The sequence below is a fragment of the Sarcophilus harrisii genome, chromosome 4, assembly GCF_902635505.1.
Source record: "Sarcophilus harrisii chromosome 4, mSarHar1.11, whole genome shotgun sequence".
Classification (NCBI taxonomy): domain Eukaryota; kingdom Metazoa; phylum Chordata; class Mammalia; order Dasyuromorphia; family Dasyuridae; genus Sarcophilus; species Sarcophilus harrisii.
In genome coordinates, this window is record NC_045429.1 from 7236874 (window position 1) to 7255205 (window position 18332).

The following is an 18332-nucleotide window of genomic DNA, read 5'->3' on the forward strand; positions in this document are numbered from 1 at the left end:
TTGGTCTCTCTCAGAGACAGTGATAGGTTCTCCTAAGAGTTCATGCCTGAGAGCCATGGCATACTTTTGTCCCCAGCGGCCCTTGGCTTTTACTTCATTTGCCCAGATGCTTGACAACACTGGGTCTGAAGCTGGCTTAGCTCTGGACCTCCGGAGCAGGAGCCTCACTCTTCCTGGGCCACTGGGCAGTTTCTGACATGGTTTGCAGCCACGATGAGGGGGAGGCAGTAGCTGGCATTCAGCTCACCTATAGGTGCCTTGTCAGGACCAGGGACTTAGTGGGCCACGTGCATTAAAAGAAAACCCCAGCATAGAAATGTCAGAGCCGGGCACAACCTGGTAATTAGGGGGTCAGAACCTCAGGGAGCCTGGTGTCCCTCTGCCCTCCAGCTATCCCTGCTGTGTACTGGGCCCACTGGAGGTGTTGGGGGCCCAGCCCAGGGTCCCACAACCTGCCCCAGTTCTCTGAACCACTCTTCTGCTCTCCAGCCAAACAAGCCAATAAATCACACCAACCTTTTTCTAATAAAACCAGTTTATTTTTTAAATCAGTTTTTTAAACCACTAAATACAGAACAAAACTCGGTGTGGAGGCAGTTTCACTTGATTCCTTTTACCTGGGGAGGGGCTCTGCCTGTATTACAGTGGGCCAGCCCCGCACTAGCCTTCCCTGGTGGGTGGAGACAGGCCAGACATCAGAGGCGCGAGTTCCCCTGCTGCCCAGGCCATCACAATCGCTGCCGCTTTCGCTTTCTTAAAGCCAAGGAGCTGATCGCTCCGATTTTCTTCCTTTCATCAGATGCAATAACAATGTTTCGGGGTGGACCTTGTTTCCACATGGAATAAAGACTGAAAAGTCCATCTTAGAGCCAAGTAAATGTATAGTTAAGAGTATTTTCAAAAGCAGTGATTAGTTAGGACCCTTCATCTATCAAATCGTTTACTTCATCCGGTATTGGAAAAAAAATTTTTTTTTAAAAGTTTACTTTCTATAAACTCTAAAAATGACGCTTTCATATATGGCAAACTGCAAAATGCCTGTGATAAAAAGACAGTTAAAAACAGTTTTAGATTTTGACTTGGTTAAAATCTAAAAGTACCAAGTCTTTTTTCTTATTTCCCTGCCATTCGCCCAAACAATATGCATGGAATCACTCTATGCCATGGAAGAACTGTACCACTAGATACATACCCTTGGACACTAATCATTTAATACCATTCCAAGAAAGGCAAGGGTTCAGAGTTCATTGAAAATATCAAATGTGTTAGACATGGAGTGGGTTATTCCTTAATGGAGAAATACAACAGACCATTAAGCCTCACCATTGTATCACCTTCCCACCTCCCACTTAAAAAAAAAAAAAAAAAGGGAAATTCTCACACAAAACAATTCGACTTTTTGGGTGCTGCCCTCTTGATTGACAGAGATAAACACAGTCCTCCGGAACCTTGTTCCCAGCACACAGAGGGAGAACCAAACTCCTTAGGTGAATGAGGTAACTTCATACATTCAAAAGTGTAAATAAATACAAGTACAGTTTTACAGGAACTTGAGCTTAAGTTTCAGGGTTTTATTATCAAAGTCTTGTAAAACAATTTCAGAAACTGTACATCAACATGGCACGGACTGTATGTCGCCTACTTCTGTTTTTTTACCTGCACAAAAGTAAAAGCTCTGGAACGGGGTAACTAAGAAAACAGCTTGCCTAACTATGCATATAACCTGGAGTCACTGGATGTGTGGGGTTACTACTGCAGGGACAGTTAACACAAATTAGTTTATACAACTTGAGATCAAATAAAAAGGACATTATCAAGGAGACTTGTTTTAAAAGCATACAAATGTCAATTAAAAATGCACTACCTTCCCTCCCCCCCAACAATGAGTTCCAAACAGTAAGAACCAAAAGAAAAACAAAGCAAAAAACTGTACAACGGTATGAAGGAAGATCAGTACAAGGTAAGTTTTAAAGATGGGCACTGATAAATTAATACAAGAAATCTCAACTGCCAATGGAATAGAGATTAGGGAAAATTGCAGAACTCCATTTCAAAATATGCTATTTGCTACCAATTTTTTTTGGGTGGGGGGAGGGAGGGTGGGTGAGAGAAGGGTGAAGGAAGAAACTTAAAAAACCCTAATTAAAAAAAAAGGTCTAGTGCATCTTTTAACCTTTGAAAGCCAAACCAAAACGCACAGAAAAAAAAAAAAATCAGCCCCGAGGCTCCAAGGAGATTCTTGATGTTACGGATGAAATGTTAATTTGATCACACTGACCCACCGAAGGCCCTAAGCAGACTCCGTTCTCGTGTTATGATGTAGACTCGAAGAGACATTGAGGATATTCCTGCCACAATTAACATGCAATCAGTGCATTCCCTATACGGCTCTAGTACTGTAAGGAATCAAACTCTAGAAATCGTCTACGTGAGCTTATTTAATAAGGGAGGAGAGATCATACAACATCCACAATCCATGCCTGCTGGAGATGCATGCAGCCGGTCACTCTCGTGGCCCCCCGCAGCCCCTCAGCACAGGGGGCCGACGCCATCCCCAGGAGGGGTGACCCAGAGGATCGGGAGCTGGACGACCACTGGGAGCTCAGAGCTCGACACATCTAGGTTTGGGGTAACACACGGGGCAGACAGAGACCAGGCGGGGAATGACACGGAGGCATGTGCACGGCCGGGCCGGGCCTCAGTCACTCATGTCCATGTCCTCCTCGTGATGGTCGTCGCCGTTCACTTTGGACTCACGTAGGGAGTCCCCACTGCCCTTCTCCACCGAGGACTCCTTGGGCTTGGGGGAGCCCCCCTCGGGCGCCTTCTTCTCCTCCTTCTTGTCCTTCTCGCTGTCGTAGCCCTGCTCCTCCTCATCGTAATCTCTCGTCACCTGCTTTGCCCACAAGCACAAGCCAAGTCAAAGTCTGTCCCAGGAGGGGTGGCCCTGCCCCCATCCACACTGCCTCAGGTCCCCACCCCAGGGCCCCGCCCCCTAGACCTACTTTGACATCCTTGTCGCTCTCAGACTTCCTCTCCCGCTCCTTCTCCTTGTCTTTGCTCTTCTTCTTTTTGCTGGTAGAGCGTTCGCGCTCATCGCGCCGCTCTTTGTCCTTGTCTTTTTTCTTTTCCTTTTTATGTCTGGAACCAGACAGAGAACCATGAGAAAACCACAAAGGCTGGTGCCCTCACCATGTCCGCCTTCCCCCCAGCTGCCCCTGTGCTCACCTCCGGGGTGAGGGCGACCGAGAAAGCTTCCTCTTGGGAGAGCGAGGCTTCTTGGGGGACCGCGTCCCACTTCGGCTCCTCCGACGCCGCCTCTCCCTACAAGGATATAAGTATGCTGGCCTGTGAAGGACCCCCACAGACCCCCCCAAGGACCATGTGACCCTCTGTCCCTAAGCACCAAAGCTGTCCCACAGCCCCATGCTCAGAGCCAAAATCTCAAAAACAGGCCTACACTCCTAAAGTCACTGGCGCAGCCACCATCATTCTCTTCCCTTATTTATCCCAGTTGCCTGGCAACAACCATTCATTCTGAAAAGATCCCAAAGTGACTATCAACAAAAACTATGGCTAAAGAAAACCAGAAGTCACAAAACTGGTGCAATGAATTCTCCTAAAATAAATGAGTAGCGTGGCTAGAACCAGTGCAGGATAAAATTGCTTTACAATCAATTATTCTTCCAACTGATCCTGGCAACTACCATGGAAGGCGAGGATGATGACAGACAAACTACGGAGGTAAACTGAGGCTATGCGACTCTCTCTAGATCAAAAGGCAATTATCAAAAAGGGCAGCTCGTTTCTGAACTATACAGTCCAACTTCTAAGAATATAAATCATTCCCTAATCGATAAATGATTCAAGGATGCAAACAATTTTGAGATAAAGTTAAAGCCATCTATAGTCAGTAAATCACTACTCATTAGAGAAATACAAACAAGGAGAACTCTGAAGTACCACTACACACCTGTCAGATTGGCTAAGATGACAGGAAACGATAATGACGAATATTGGGGGAGATGTGGGAAATCTGGGACACTGATGCATTGTTGATGGAATTGTGAACAGATCCAACCTTTCTGGAGAGCAATCTGGAACTGTGTCTAAAAGGCCATCCAACTATGCATGCCCTTGGACCCAGCAGTGACCGAGTTTGTATCCCAAAAAGATCATAAAAAAGGACAAAGACCCACACGTGCAAAAATGTTTGCAGCAGCTCTTTTTGTAGAGGAAAGGAACTGGAAAGGGAGTGGATGCCCCTCAGTTGGGGAATGATTGAATAAACTGTGACATATGAATGTTAGGGAATATTGTTCTATGAGAAACGACCATCAGGAAGATTTCAGAGTAGCCTGGAGACACTACCATGAACTGAGCAGAACCAGGATTTCATTGTTTAGGGCAATAACGAGATTGGATGATGATTCTGAAGGACGTGGCTCTTGTCACTAGTAATCAATGATCCATGATACAGGCTTGCGATGGAAAGAGCCACCCACATCCAAAGAGCTATGCAGGCAGTGTGCAGATCAAAGCAGACGATTTTCACTTTTTCTTGTGATTTCCCCCTTTTGTTCTGTCTCTCCCCCTCACCCCCAACGTAAAATTAGGCATTTAAAATTTTTCCCATTCACTCAACTTCTCCCTGAGACAGCAAGCGATCTGATTGATGGAAGTTGTACATTAAGGACAGCAAACATGCCTGTACTAAATGCCCAGTTTTACAACGATGAAAAGTGAAAACTATTCATTACATGTAATTGGGATAAAAAAAAAAAAAAATTGAGGCTAGGTTTGAACTTGGGTCATGCTGACTTCGGGACTGACTCTCTATCCATTATGCTATGTGGCTGAATTCATTATTTTTGTTGTAACCAAAAATAGCCAACTTTCAGTCAACGAGACAAAGGTTAACTCTTTAAAAATAAACAAAACTTATTTAAAGGAGCTTTAAAGTTTAAATGCCACTGGATGAAACAGATGTGAGCCGATTCTTCACTATTCTTTTAAGACAGAGGAAAAAGGCTCTTCAGAATTATTCTCAGTTTTCCATCCCAAAAGCGCAGCTCCTTTCTGATCTCACCTAGGGACAGGGGATAAACAGCAACAGGTAACACCCAGTATGGTGTCTGGGCCATGGCTGGTTGCCCTTTGCACAGGCCTTGGGGAGGAGGGGAGATTATTTTCTAAGGTCATTTCCCTTCCCTCTCCCCACTATACAGTCCTGCTGTATGACAGCTCTTACAAGACTGTGGGTAGCAGATGAGCCCAAGTCAGCCTCCAGACCAGGTGACTGAGCACCCATGGGAGATCTGGGACTTCTCTCACCTGTGAATCGGCAATGCTGAAGTTGACTTTCAAAGGTCCCTTTATGGCCCGCTCCTGGGGGGGACCTTTGGCACCTTAAAAAGCCATTCTATTTGCTTATTACTGAACAACCACATCTGCAGGAGTCTTTTTTCCCATGTGAAACAGTGTTGCTCTTTAGTTTTTAGGCAACATTTTCGATGGGAAGGAAGCAGAAGGGAAGGGTACACTGCCCCATGCTGAGTGTGATGTGCCAAAGGAGGGAGGGGCTATCCCTCCTGGGCTGGGGCTGGAGCACACCTGGAAAGCCAAAACCCAAGGTAGAGACCAGAGTGGGACAGAAGCTGGGTGAGCCCAAATGTCTCCTTCTGATCCCAGTCTTCCTGATGCAAGGCTTCTTCCTCTTCCCTGTTGGGGGATTCCCATCAGGGCCCCCATGTGTAGCTGGGTTCTGGGGTTCCGATCTGCAGGCTCCTTCAGATCCTCAGGCCTCTCTGGAGCTCTCGGACCGTGAGACCACCCTAAGTACTGCCTCTTCCTTGGACTGAAGATGCCCCCCACCCTTCAGCAGTCACCCTAAGACCAGGCACAGTGCCAATGCTTCTCAAGTTGCCTCCATGGCTCCCCACGGCCCCAGGAAGAAATGCAGACTTCCAGGCTCATCTCCCACAGGCAAGACCCCAAGCTCTCCATTGTGGCTCTTCTGGGAGGCCCTTCTAGATTCTTCCCTCCATTAACCTTCTTCCTCCAAACCTTCAGCCCAAATGCATTTGGGCCCACAAAGCCTAACTCCAGCAGGTGAGAATGCAATTCCGAATGGGGTGGGCATGGAACAACATTTCATCCCTCACACCCCTCCAGGGAAGAGGCAAAGTCACACTACCAGGAGTAGTCACCCTGGGCCCTGCACAAAGCCATTTCCAGCATTTCCTCCAGCTGGAGACTCCATGGACATTGGGTCAGAGCTGCCAACCCCAGGCTTTTCTGTCCAAAGGCTTTGTTAACAAGTTGATGCCCCCAACACCATCCCCTTCATGTGCCCCTGAGGTGCCTCCCACCTCACTCTGCACAGAACCACTCTGCCAGACACAATACCGGCCAAGAAAAGCACTTTTCTCACCAGACACAGCTAGGTCCTGATCCTGACCTCTGATCCTTGACATGAGTTCTCCCTCCCCACCTGTGCTCTCCCAGAGCCTTCATGGGCTCCTGGCTGTCCTGAGCGTGCGCCTCCCCTCTACCAACCCCCTCCCTGGCACCATGATCACCAGTTCCTGCAGACTGAGAGCTCACCCCCTGAGAATGTCATGGATGTGTTGACGTGCCCCTGTGCCAGGTATCTAGCCGGCTCCAGTTAAGGAAGCTCATGAGCCCCAATCTTACAAAGCCCAATGCCCTCGGCACCCTCTCTAAGGGGGTGGATCACCAAGAGGTAGGCACTTTGACAGGAGGCAGCTGATGGACCAGTGTGGGGACTAACTTACAAACTTCCCTTGGTGGCACCAGGAGCCCAAGGCCGAGGGCTGGGGCCAAACACAGACCAAGCTGCCCAAGGCTCCTCTGAATCGGAGGAACAAATACTGGGTCCATGGGAGGGGCAACCCCAGCTGTGGCAGCAGCCCACAGGGGTCCCAGGACAGCCGCCCAGGCCCACAGACAGTCCCCACACTGTGGCTCTGAACCCAGTAGGGCACTCACCGACTCGTGCTCCGTGACCGCCGTGCCGTGCTGTAGCTCTTGGGGGGTGTTTTCGAACGCTTTTTTTCTTTTTCTTCTTTCTTTTTGTCTCTACAAAGGCAGAAGGATCATAACAGTCACTGCTGTGCCTGGACTTATTAAATGGGCATCCTTAATGCTGCAGGGGTGCACAAGGAAACAGGGGAAGGATAGGGAGACTTTGCTGCCATGGCAGAGTCTTCTGTGAGAAGAATATTTAGGGGAGCACACTAGGCTGGGATCGCCAATGCCCCAGGGAAGGGAGCCTTCTGGGTCCTGACCACATGTCTGCTTCTCTAACCCAACGCCCAACAAGCACAGAGCCCCGCGGGGGGCCAGGGTGGAGAGGTTCCTCTATAGCTCTGTTCCAATTCCGACTCCCTTATAAACCATGTCTCCAAACGATTAGCCAAGTTTCCTCCCAGAACACTGGGGCGTGACTCAGGCCCGTACCTGGTCTTTGACGTGCTCCTGGATCTTCGGCCTCGCTCTCTAGAATGAGATCTCCTCCGTCGTGGACTTTTGGATCGTCGCCTACTTCTTGACTTAGAATGTGATCTCCTTCTGGATCTGCTTCTTGACCGTCTTAATAGGAACAAGCCACAAGGTGACTATTTGAGTCCAAGAAATCACACTCAAGTTTAAAACATCTATTTTTCAGAGCATCAAAGACAGAGAATACACGTTTTGTAATAGTGATAGATAAAAAGGATGGTCGTCAGGTCAGAGAATTCCCCTTTCTTGTAAATGAAGAACCCCAAGGGGCTCCGTGCTCTTTCGTGCCCCTCAGTCCTGGCCAGTTTAATGGCTCTTGGTTATTGAACTTTCACAAGCCTAGGACACCCAGGTTAGAGGGAGGTGAGTGCCACAGGTTGTGATGGCCACCTAACTCCGTCCATGACACAAAAGTCTGAGCCAGTGCTCTACAGCACCATCGCTCCTCTCCAAGCACCACATGACCATGCCAGACAACTTCTGCACCCCTATCCTTCCCCCTGGTCTGACCCTCTCAGATTGCCCTCCCCTTCCATCCTCCAGAGGGACAGCATGGTCTAAATTCTAGGGCATGGCCTGATCAAGCTGACCAAGAGCCAGAAAACTATTGGCCTGGGGCACTGACTGGATTCTGAAGATCAGGTTTGTCATCCAATAAAACCTTTTTTTTTTTTTTTTTTTTTTTTTTAAATCTCAACTGCTGCATTCAACCATGTTGCTTCTCCTCAATGTTTGGATTTGTGCACTCTGTCACATTCAAAAAACTGTAACAATCTGCTAAGATTTAGCCTGGCAAAATTCTAGAATATAGGATTAAAAAGATCCTAAACAGGTTCCCTGAAGTCGGATCTGTCTGAAACAAGAGCAGTCATTCTGCTCATCATCCATTTATAAGGAGCTTGATCCAGGTCTCCAAAGGGAACAAAGTCCTATTGTGTTTGTTTTTGTGTTTTTTAAAATGCCCCATATAGGTGGTGGGATGATAAAGTGCAGGAAGCTGCCCATGTTTAACCTAGAAGTAGATCTCTGAGAAGGGCAGGACATACTGGGTACATTCTTAAAATGGCACAGACACCACTGATGGTGTCCTGCAGCAGGGAGTGCAGGGAGAACAGCTGAGAGGCTCTGATGTCAGCCCACAGATGAAAGGAGCAGCTATATGCCTTGGATGGAGAGAGCATCCTTGAGATTGGCCTCAGACACCCAGGAGCTGTGTGCCTAGGCCAATCACTTAATCTGTCTTAGCTCACTGAATAAGGAAATGGCAATCTCCCCAGGTACCAAGAAAACTCTTGGGACAGTATGGTCCAGGGGGTCCCTAGGAATCCAACATGATTGAACCATGGAGGGGTGATGAAAGGCCTCAACTCAAGCAAAAGCCCCTAGGGTAGAAAGATAGGCATTCCAAGAGATTATCATGCAGGCAAATGTTTTGGCAGTGTCATGGTAAGTGGGACATCGGTGATGGGACAAAGATGATCCCCAAGCTGCAAATCCAAGTGACTGGAGATTGCGGTGTTGCTCAAGGCAAGGATCAGAGATCCCTCAGTTTGGTTTCAAACTCACTGAGCTTTAAGATTCTCACAAGCTATTTTGTTTTCCTGGTCTGAACAGACAGACTACCTGCTCTGGTCTATGCAATCAGCATCCTGGAAAATTTACGAATGCCCAGCAAGGGACAGGAAAAGGGGATGACACATGAAAGAGCACTTTAGCACATGCAAATGGCAGAGAAATAGTGCTCTGACCTATGCCTGGAAGACGAAGGAGTTCTCCTCCTCCTGGAACGTGACCTGGATCTCGAGTGTCTTCGTTTTTCTTCTTTCTTATCTAGAAATAGAAAGGAAAAACAAGTTCTGGGTTCACAAGTATGCTAAAGAGCATGTCTTAAGAACTCTTAGAGACAGTATCTTTTCAAAGTAATTTTGTTATTGTAAATTTGCTATCTTCCCTCTCACTGGCGCCTTGGTTTTTTCTTACATTTGTGAAAAAATTCTGCATCAATGTCTCATCTTTCCCACATCCCACCAACATTTGTCTTTCTCCCTTTTCTGGTCCATTTACGAAGCTAACGTAAGGTAGTGCCTCAGAATTGTTCAAGGAGCTCATGCTCATGGGAAAACCATGGGGTTGGAGCTGAAAGACACGGAATGAAACAAGAAATATGTTGCTTACTGCTAACAAGGGGTCTGTTAAAAATGAAAGGAACCCACAAACTCCAAGGATGCTTCCAAGCTTTCGTACTGCCCCAGCTCTCTATTTGAAATATGGCCCTGCACATCCAAGGCATCCCCATCTACAGGCTACAGTCATATGTTTTCCCTTCTAGGCTTTTGTCTTTCTATCATGAGTTGCTACTGCTAATACTGCTACAGCTATTTTCTCCCATTCATTTTTTCACTTATCTGCAAATTTGCAGGATCAGAATGGTGACTTCTGACTTGCCCAGACTCACAAAGCTCAATGTCTGAAGCAGGGTTTGAACTCAGAAAGGAGTCTTTCCAACTTTTGGGTCCAGTCAGTGTGCTACACAGCTGCCCACACACACTCCGGACTTACCTGGCTCGATGGCGGCAGAGATCAGAGACTGTGCTTCTCTCACTCTTTTCATGGCCTCCTCAATTTCTTTACTCGAGGTGTCAGATTTCAGACTCGGGGAGACAAGGCCTGCAGCTACATGGTTCAACCTGAAACCAAAGAGCTACATCTGAGTCCGGGGGGTGGGGTGGAAGAATCCCATTTTAAAGTGGCAACTTCTAATCCAACTTTGCCCAGTGGAGAACACACAAAGTTCCCCCAGTGCCTTGGGCAGTTACGCCTGAGAGCGCTGTGCAGGGGCAGTTGAGAACATCTCATCACTGTGCAGCTCCAAACCCAGATGTCAGTAGAGGGGATCTTTCCCCACTTGGCTGCACTCCCTCAGGACTCAAGATTGCTTTGTCTATCCCTCTCTTCCCCCTCCACGCTGCCTTTTTTCCTCTCCTTTTTTTTGGTAACTGCAGAACTTTAGTACAGTGCCTGGCAGACAGGCACTTAATAAATGTTTACTACTATTGATGACGGATTGGGTAAAGCGAGTTGGAGTTGGGGGTCCAATGAGAAGTGATTAAAGCTAGGATTTTTATGTCAGGATTCTCAGTCATCTTGAAAGGAATCTAAAGAACAAAGCCCTGGTGTGATATATCAACATCTGACCCCAAAATACAAAATGTAGCTTGATACTACACAAAGACATTTTGGATCACTAGATAAACATTCTTTGCAGAAATTCCCCCACAAGTATCAGCTATTATGTTTTGAAAACAAGACTAGAATAATACTACTAATAAAAAAATCTCAGTTACTCTTCTACTGAACTGTCACATCATAAAACCTGATTTAAGATTTCACCACATCAATTTTTTTAACTAAGGTATTTCTGTGAATGAAAGTAATTGCCATCCCAATTGCTTTGGTATATTCTCCACCTCACCTGGGCTTTTTTTTAACGGCCATGCCATGAAACTAATCGAATAATCCTACTCCTAAAATGCTTTGGATCCACAAAAAATTAACTGTATCTTAGGATAATTTGGTTACCAGCTTATGAATCCACATAAGGCAGATTTTGTAAATAAGAATTATTTACACAAGTAAAATTAAGGAAGGTCTTGCAAACACTGCAAGTTCAAGTTCAAGAAATATAACATTAAGTTAACATGCTATATAAGTTCCCCCCAAACTAGTTAGGCCCTAAACATGCACTTTGTCCTCATCTGTAACACACTTCAATTTACATTACAGAAAACTTACTTGGGATCCACGGTACTCATTAGCTTCAGTAACTGATCTGCAGCAAGAGACTGTAAAAAGGACATTGAAAAGAGAATGTGTTATCTAATAATTGAAGATTCATCCCCTGATAGCCGTACACTGGCTTTACAACCCCAGAGAGACAGCTGATATGAAATGGCCACCACTACACCTCCCACACTGTTGTGATGAGTTGACAGTTTTCATTTAGGCATGTCCTCTAAGGGGTGGTGAGAATAGAACAATCTAAAAATTTAAAAATCCCAAGTTTATTAGCTAATAATGAATTAATTCCTAAATAGCAATGGTCCTATATATAAAAGAATTTCCCATCCCAAACTATCTTGGAGAAAACGTGGAAGAGCAAAGAATAAACCCAGACTAACTGACATGTGTAAGATGCATAAGCCACCCTTCACAGCAATGAATGTGCACGCTGGTCTCCGTCTCTAGCCCAAACTGCTGATGCTGAGACAACTGGCAGCTACAGATGCTGCAATCCCAAGTGGGAGACACTGCTAACCCTAAATTCCATTGGGGCTTCATGACATCAAGTTTACATGAAGCACATAACTAATACTATACCAGGAGATGATCAAAACAAGGATCACAGAAATGAAGCCTTCTTGACTGAGGAATGATAAATCAGTAAAAAGACCCAAGTGAAAAAGGAAACTCTACCTGAGAGTTCAAGTTTGCCCCAGGAAGCCCGAGAGCAGCAAGGGCGGGGTCCAGAGCAGGGGCCCCCAAAGCCGCCAGAGGAACAGCACCAATCTGTGGAGGACAAAAGGGAGGCATCTAGGGACCGAAAAGACACTCAACCAACCTGAACGCACCCAATGCCATTGGGCCAGCTGCAGCACACAAACCACTGGTCTCAAAACCATGACTGAAAGATATCCTCAATATTACAAATTTAAAAAGATCTTGCAGCAGAAAACTCAAATTCTTGTCAAGAATTCCATATTTAGATGAACAGCCTCATGCTCCAACACATTTTTCCACTCCCCTTTCCATTCCCTTGACCTCCACTTGTAGATGGACTAGCTATTTCTCAGCACCCAGTCAGCTCTACAATTTCGCAATTTTTGCAAATCAAGTGTTTAGTCATTTTTATTGCATATATTTACCTGGGTTTAGCTCTCTACTCAAAGAGCCTTTTCAAGATTCCTTATTCTAACTACCAGCCATTTTTTCCGATTCTCCTCTTCCCCCTCAATTACCAACAGGACAAAATGCTTGGGATCAGAAAGAGACTAGTGTCCCATGCTTGCTGCCTGCAACCAAAGTAAATATAACTCCTTACTTGCTAATTTGTAAGAGAACAGGGATTAGCACTTCTTATTTTAGTCCTACAGGCTGGAAATATAAATTCTCAACAAAAATTTCCGATGACTGCAATATGCGTGAAATACACTTTTTATAAAGCTACTTCAAGAGCATGGGTCTTTTCTGAGGTTTGCTACAACATAACTCCAAAAATTTATAAAATAAAAAACTGATGCCACTCATTCAATCCCTTGAGAAAAGATCTATTGGGTAAAAACATCAACAGATAGAAGGTAGCTCTCTGATGCCTTCTAAGTCCTGCTTCTGACACAAACAAGTTTAGAGAATAATCAAGGAGAATAATTCACAGATACTAATTTGCTTTATTGGGGAGCATAGCCCCACCATGGTGGCTAACTGAAAAGCATTTTCCAAGGAATTGTTTGGGTTCACCTCTGGCAAGAGCCTGGGCACAGAAGTGTCACTACTTGTTGTCCGTCCTTGGTTCTGCATCAGGGAGGCTGACCCCATGCCGTGAAGAGAAGTGGACTGAAGTGAGGCAGGGCTGTGCGATTGCCAGCCTTGCTTTTTCTTCTGAGCCACGCTGGTTGTGCCCAAGGACTACAGGGTAGCAGGTTATTCTGGAGCAGGGCATTCTGCCCTGCTAAAGGACATTTTCTCACCTTAAATTCCCTATACTACTGAAATCCAAAGTCCAGTCATAATATATAACTACATACGTCCTCAGTCCCCCTGCCTCACAGACCAGAAGTATTTTAGTATCTGTTTTCTGGTCACATGACATGACCTCAAAACGTATCCAATACTTTACTGTAATAGTCCCCCACCTTTGCCCCTAGAGAGTACCTTTCTTTTGTTTTACAAGTTTTCCAGATGCTCAGTGCCTTTCAGTAATTTTTATATTTATGTTGTGATAGTTAGGAATATCTATTAGATATTTCTTTAAACAAACCAAAAAAAATTCGGATTCAATTTTTTACTTTTTCATTAACCCAAATTTGCTCTCCTCTCTTCCCTTACATCATCCCTCCGCCACCTCAACTGCAAAAGAAAAAAACTCCTTATTTACAAATATAAACAAAACAAATTCTCAGCTAGGTCATGATGTATGTATGTCTCTTAAGTCCACATCACCTCTTCACCTGGAGTTGCATGTTCTGTTTGTTTCACTCTATTAGCCCAATTGCCAAAATTTTCCCCCTTCACTTAATTTTTTTTTTTTTTTTGTGATTTCTTTCAATTCAACATTTCTTTCATTATCCATACCTCTCCCCCATTCAATCATTTTGCTTCAATTTACTGTGCTCATAAGAGTTCCAGAGTTCAATTTTTTTCCCCTGTCTTCCTTGGGGTCTATTATGGGATTGTTAGGTCAACCAAAAACATATGCAAATGTTGAACCACTTCTTGCTTCCAAGTGCCCCTGCATTGTAAAATTTTGGGGTCACTTTTGAAAACTTGTTGTTTTAGTAAGCTTTCCTCTCAGTGATCTGTAGAATTTATTCATAAGGAAATAGCTCTGTGGTATGTGTTGATGAGTTTCGTATCTTGCCAAGGGGATGGAACTCTTTAATTTCATTGGTTTAAGGAACATCCTGTAAAGAGGCTTCTTGAAATCAGTATATTCTCTTTAACTATGGGGGAATGTAGCCGACGACCAAGGGGTCTTGTGTGTGCCAGGAGACATTAAGTCTTCCTGGCTTGGAGGTCCATTCTCTTATGCTGCTATATAATGAAAATGTTAATTGTCTTTAACTTAAGCTATGTAAAAACTCTACTTTTAGGTAATAAAAATCATCTCATTTGAGCATTTTTGATCTTCCTAACCTTTAAGAATTCTATGACTAGCATCTCACTTCTCTTGCCTCCATTTTTCATGTGACCACATAATTAAAGTCAACACCCCCCCCCCCCCCCCCCCCTTTAGAGTCTAAAGGCTCTAAGACTTAAGGAGGTATATGAAGCTTAATTTCTGTATGTTTTCTGGTTTTCCCAATCCTCTTCTCACAAGAACCTCCTTCAATTCTTGGGCTTAGCCAACATCAAGGGCAAGCCAACCAGACTGTGGTTTTTAAAAATCAGGACCAACAGTTTGGTACCACCTGCTGTTTCTCAAGTATGGTGATGGCGGCACACTTCTTTCAATATTTGCCTTCTCATTTTCTTTAGGACTCTAGACTTTTCAATCTTCCAAACAGATTTTATCTAGTGCTACAGAACTTCTCTGGGAACCATCATAAAACCTTCTACCTGGAAATAAATTTAGTTTTTTGAATGCTTTTATAGTCCAACCCTACAAGCAACATTGAATCGTTCCAGTTAATCAAAGTTCTTTTTTTTTTTTTCCTTTTCTGTGTTTTAAGTAAATCATGCATATGAACTGGCAGGTAAATTTTCAGATACTTGCAGCATTCCATAATTATCTAGACTATAACATCTTGTCATTTCTTTTGTTAGTTCCAGACACAGAAATGCCAGCAATTTTCTTGGATTAGTTCTATATTCTGCTAATCTTACCCAAATTTTACAACTAAACTTTTGGGGGGGTCTCTTTGGGGTCATCTAAATATTCCATTGTGCCAGCTGTAAGTCGATAATTTTACTTTTTTATTAGTTTACAATGCTTTGTGTTCCTTGAATTATGTCAAAAATTACTGAGAAAGGAAATTATGAGTTTTTAAACTGGTATGAAGATTTTTAAGTCTGTGCAGCACAGTGCTGACCTTGTTGTGTTGTGTAGTAGACATAGTTAAAAACACCTAGAGGGAGCTTGGCCTAAGACAGCCCCTAAACCTTAAGCCTATGAATTCTAGGCCACAGAATCACAATTCCTTACAGTAAGTTCAACCAAATGATTACCTTAATGAATTATACTCCGAAATAGTTACAACTATTAATTTACCAAATCAAGAAGAGATCTGGCATCAGCCACTTTAGAAGCATTAAGCACATCCAGATGCTGAGTTCCTACTGACCTAATTTGCATGTGCTAGTTATTTCAGCTGGCACCTTATTTGTCAGTTGTTAAGAGGCTGCATAAATTGCCTTTAGTACATTAAACACCTGACATTTCCCCCCCAAAAAAATAAGTTTTTGCAAAGTATTTATATTTGCAGTAAGATTTCTAAGACAGGATAGTAAAGTGAATGAATGACTGACTCCTAATTCTCACCATTTGTGCTGCTGTAAGACTACATCTTAAAAACCCTTAATGGGGGTCCATTCCCTTTCTCATTTCTTCAGAATTGACAAGGAGCAGTACCTGGGTAAGGGGGTTTGGAGTAGGCAGAAGTCCACCACCAGGCAGAAGACCTGCCACTGCATTAGCTGGTGCCAACAGAGACAAAGCCTTAGTCTCATCAGGAATAACTCCTGCAGAGAGATAGCCATGCATTAGAATACATTCTTTTTCAAGACAGAAAACACACAAAAACACCCAGAAAATGTCTCCCTGATACACCACCTGAGTTTGTTGAAAGTACTTATGTTGGCTAAAATATAAAGCTTGAATTCTATTAATATTTATCACTAATTTTATGTCAGAATGAAACTTCAATGTGTGAAAAATTGACTTCCTTTTTCTCTACAAATGGTTAAGTTTCTAGAGTAAAAAAAAAATAGCACAATACACACTACTTTTTTGTTAACACTGCCAAGATGTCATCACCTGTACTCGATTTTTAAGTCATGAACCAAAGGTAAGCAAGCACAGTCGGCTCTCCAGGGTGTGCTCTCAACTTTCAAAAGCTGTTTTATGAACACGACTCGTGTCGGCTGCTTCACTATAAAGCACACAGAAAAATCAAGATACACAAGACAAAAAAGGTTGATTTAGGGGTTAATAATATGGCACAGTTCACTATGATTTTTTTTTACACCTACCATACAAATTTTGTAAAAATTAAAGAGAAGAAAGGTATGTAAGGAAATTTTCTGTTGAATCAAGCGTAGGGCTTTTGCTGACTCAAAGTGAATCTGAATGGCTCTGCAGATCTTTGAATATTCACTGGGTGTGTGAAGGGTACAGACTGGCACATTCCTTACCTGAGTAGTGAAATGCTTTATGTTCCAACATGTGCCATGCTAACTGTACCAAAAAATGCTGCTACATATTGCCAGTTAAAAAGCAAACTTTGGCCCAAACTCTTGAAGCCACAAAAGACAAGTATGTCCATTTTAAATGCCTAATCTATGTATTCAGCATAAATATTAATAAGGGTCCTACAATAAGACACATACTCATGTAGACAATTTTAATCCTATCCAACAGCAAAAGCCCTATACAGATAGATGGATTAATCTGTTAATGTGCCCAAGCCCCCAAAATGAGAGTTCAATAATACAATTTAACTACATATTTGCAAATACCAGTAGTATTTCTGTAATACATATTAAGAAACTGCATCTCATCATAAAACATACAATATGTACAGGGCACTTAAGAGAAACTGGATAAGCTGCAGAAGAAAACTGTTGGGTGGTATTTTCAGCAGGGCCTGGTATATAGTTCAGGCTGAACCAGGGAAAAGAACTGTAAAACACAACAACAAAAAAGAAAAACCACTGTTAAATAAAGGTAATGGTTCCTTCCACCTATACTGAGAGTGCCGATAACATAAACAAATGTATAATACACAGCACTGTTATCTTGCTTGTGTCAGAGCTGTCATCAATTTAGGTACCAAGAGTTATGGAGGGAGAGGGGGAAAAGATCATTTGGATATTGGGCACTAATTAATGCATCAATATATTAACATACCTAGAGATTAAGGGATAATTTTGCATGCAAAATTATGTCTCAAGAGGATATATAAAAGATATATCAACATCTCTATCTCAAATTAGTGCAATTGCAACATTTCTGGCAATAGAAATCCTCTTGAACTTATTGTGAGACACCTAAGAGAAGATCTGCATCCATTAAAAAAAAATCATGCATCCGATCCTCTGATTTTTTTTTTAAAATACTATTTAAAAATAAAACTACAATTTGAAAATAGCAATGAGGCCCCTCACCAGTTAATTTTCATGCGTCAAGAGTTTTTTTTTTACTGCTGCTTTGATAGAACCATGAAATACTGCATGAATGTGTAGAAATGAAAGAAAAAAGAAACAGACAAAAGAAACAAACATTAACCAAGGAACCTAAATAATCCCCAAATCCATTAATATTAAGAGTTCCTTTCAAATCTATATCACAGTGTTATCAAATTAAGGCTATGCCTTCCCATCAACTCTGTGTGTACAATTCTAATACACTGCCAACACCAAAGGTTAAGAGCTAAAAACCGAGTGGAGCTGTGAGAGAGGGAATGAGCATTTGTGCAGTGACACACCTGGTGCCAGGCAACATTAATACTGCACAGCACAAGAGAAAATACATCAAGAATAGGTTTTTGAAATGAAAAACACCTATATTCCAATAGACTTTTAAAAAAATCACTTTAAAAAACTTATCTAAAAAAGTGACCATGTTCCCTTCAAAATTGTACATGAGGACCTTCTATTTTTATGGTATGCTCTATTTTATTTAGCATCTAGAAAAACTGGGTAGAAAACTTTCCAAACAAAAGCTTTTTTTTTTTTTTTTTGGAAAAGCTTCACTAAAATGGCCTTACTTATCATTTTATGTGCATTTGCCCCAAAGACCTGCACCAAGACTCATCCATCGGGCTCCCGTTAGGGATTGCTTTGGGTGCCAGGCACAAGCATAAAAAAGAAGTGAC

At 43.3% G+C, this 18332-nt stretch overlaps 1 protein-coding gene across 8 annotated transcripts in view; it reads right to left on the reverse strand.

Annotated features, from left to right (window-relative positions):
• Window positions 1-2423: 2423 nt before the first annotated feature.
• The window catches only part of SRSF11 (serine and arginine rich splicing factor 11), a 33635-nt gene continuing 17726 nt past the window's right edge, over window positions 2424-18332 (reverse strand). For 5 of the 8 annotated variants that reach the window (XM_031968880.1, XM_031968879.1, XM_031968883.1 and 2 more), the window contains 10 exons: window positions 15869-15978; window positions 11998-12090; window positions 11317-11366; window positions 10084-10211; window positions 9273-9354; window positions 7483-7614; window positions 7012-7101; window positions 3229-3348; window positions 3006-3141; window positions 2424-2896 (listed from right to left, as the gene is read on the reverse strand). In XM_031968880.1, coding sequence (XP_031824740.1) covers window positions 2699-2896; window positions 3006-3141; window positions 3229-3348; window positions 7012-7101; window positions 7483-7614; window positions 9273-9354; window positions 10084-10211; window positions 11317-11366; window positions 11998-12090; window positions 15869-15978 — 1139 coding nt within the window. In that variant the 3' untranslated portion in view covers window positions 2424-2698. The remainder of the gene's footprint in view (window positions 2897-3005; window positions 3142-3228; window positions 3349-7011; window positions 7102-7482; window positions 7615-9272; window positions 9355-10083; window positions 10212-11316; window positions 11367-11997; window positions 12091-15868; window positions 15979-18332) is intronic. The other 3 variants (XM_031968886.1, XM_031968885.1, XM_031968884.1) reach the window with 3 other exon arrangements.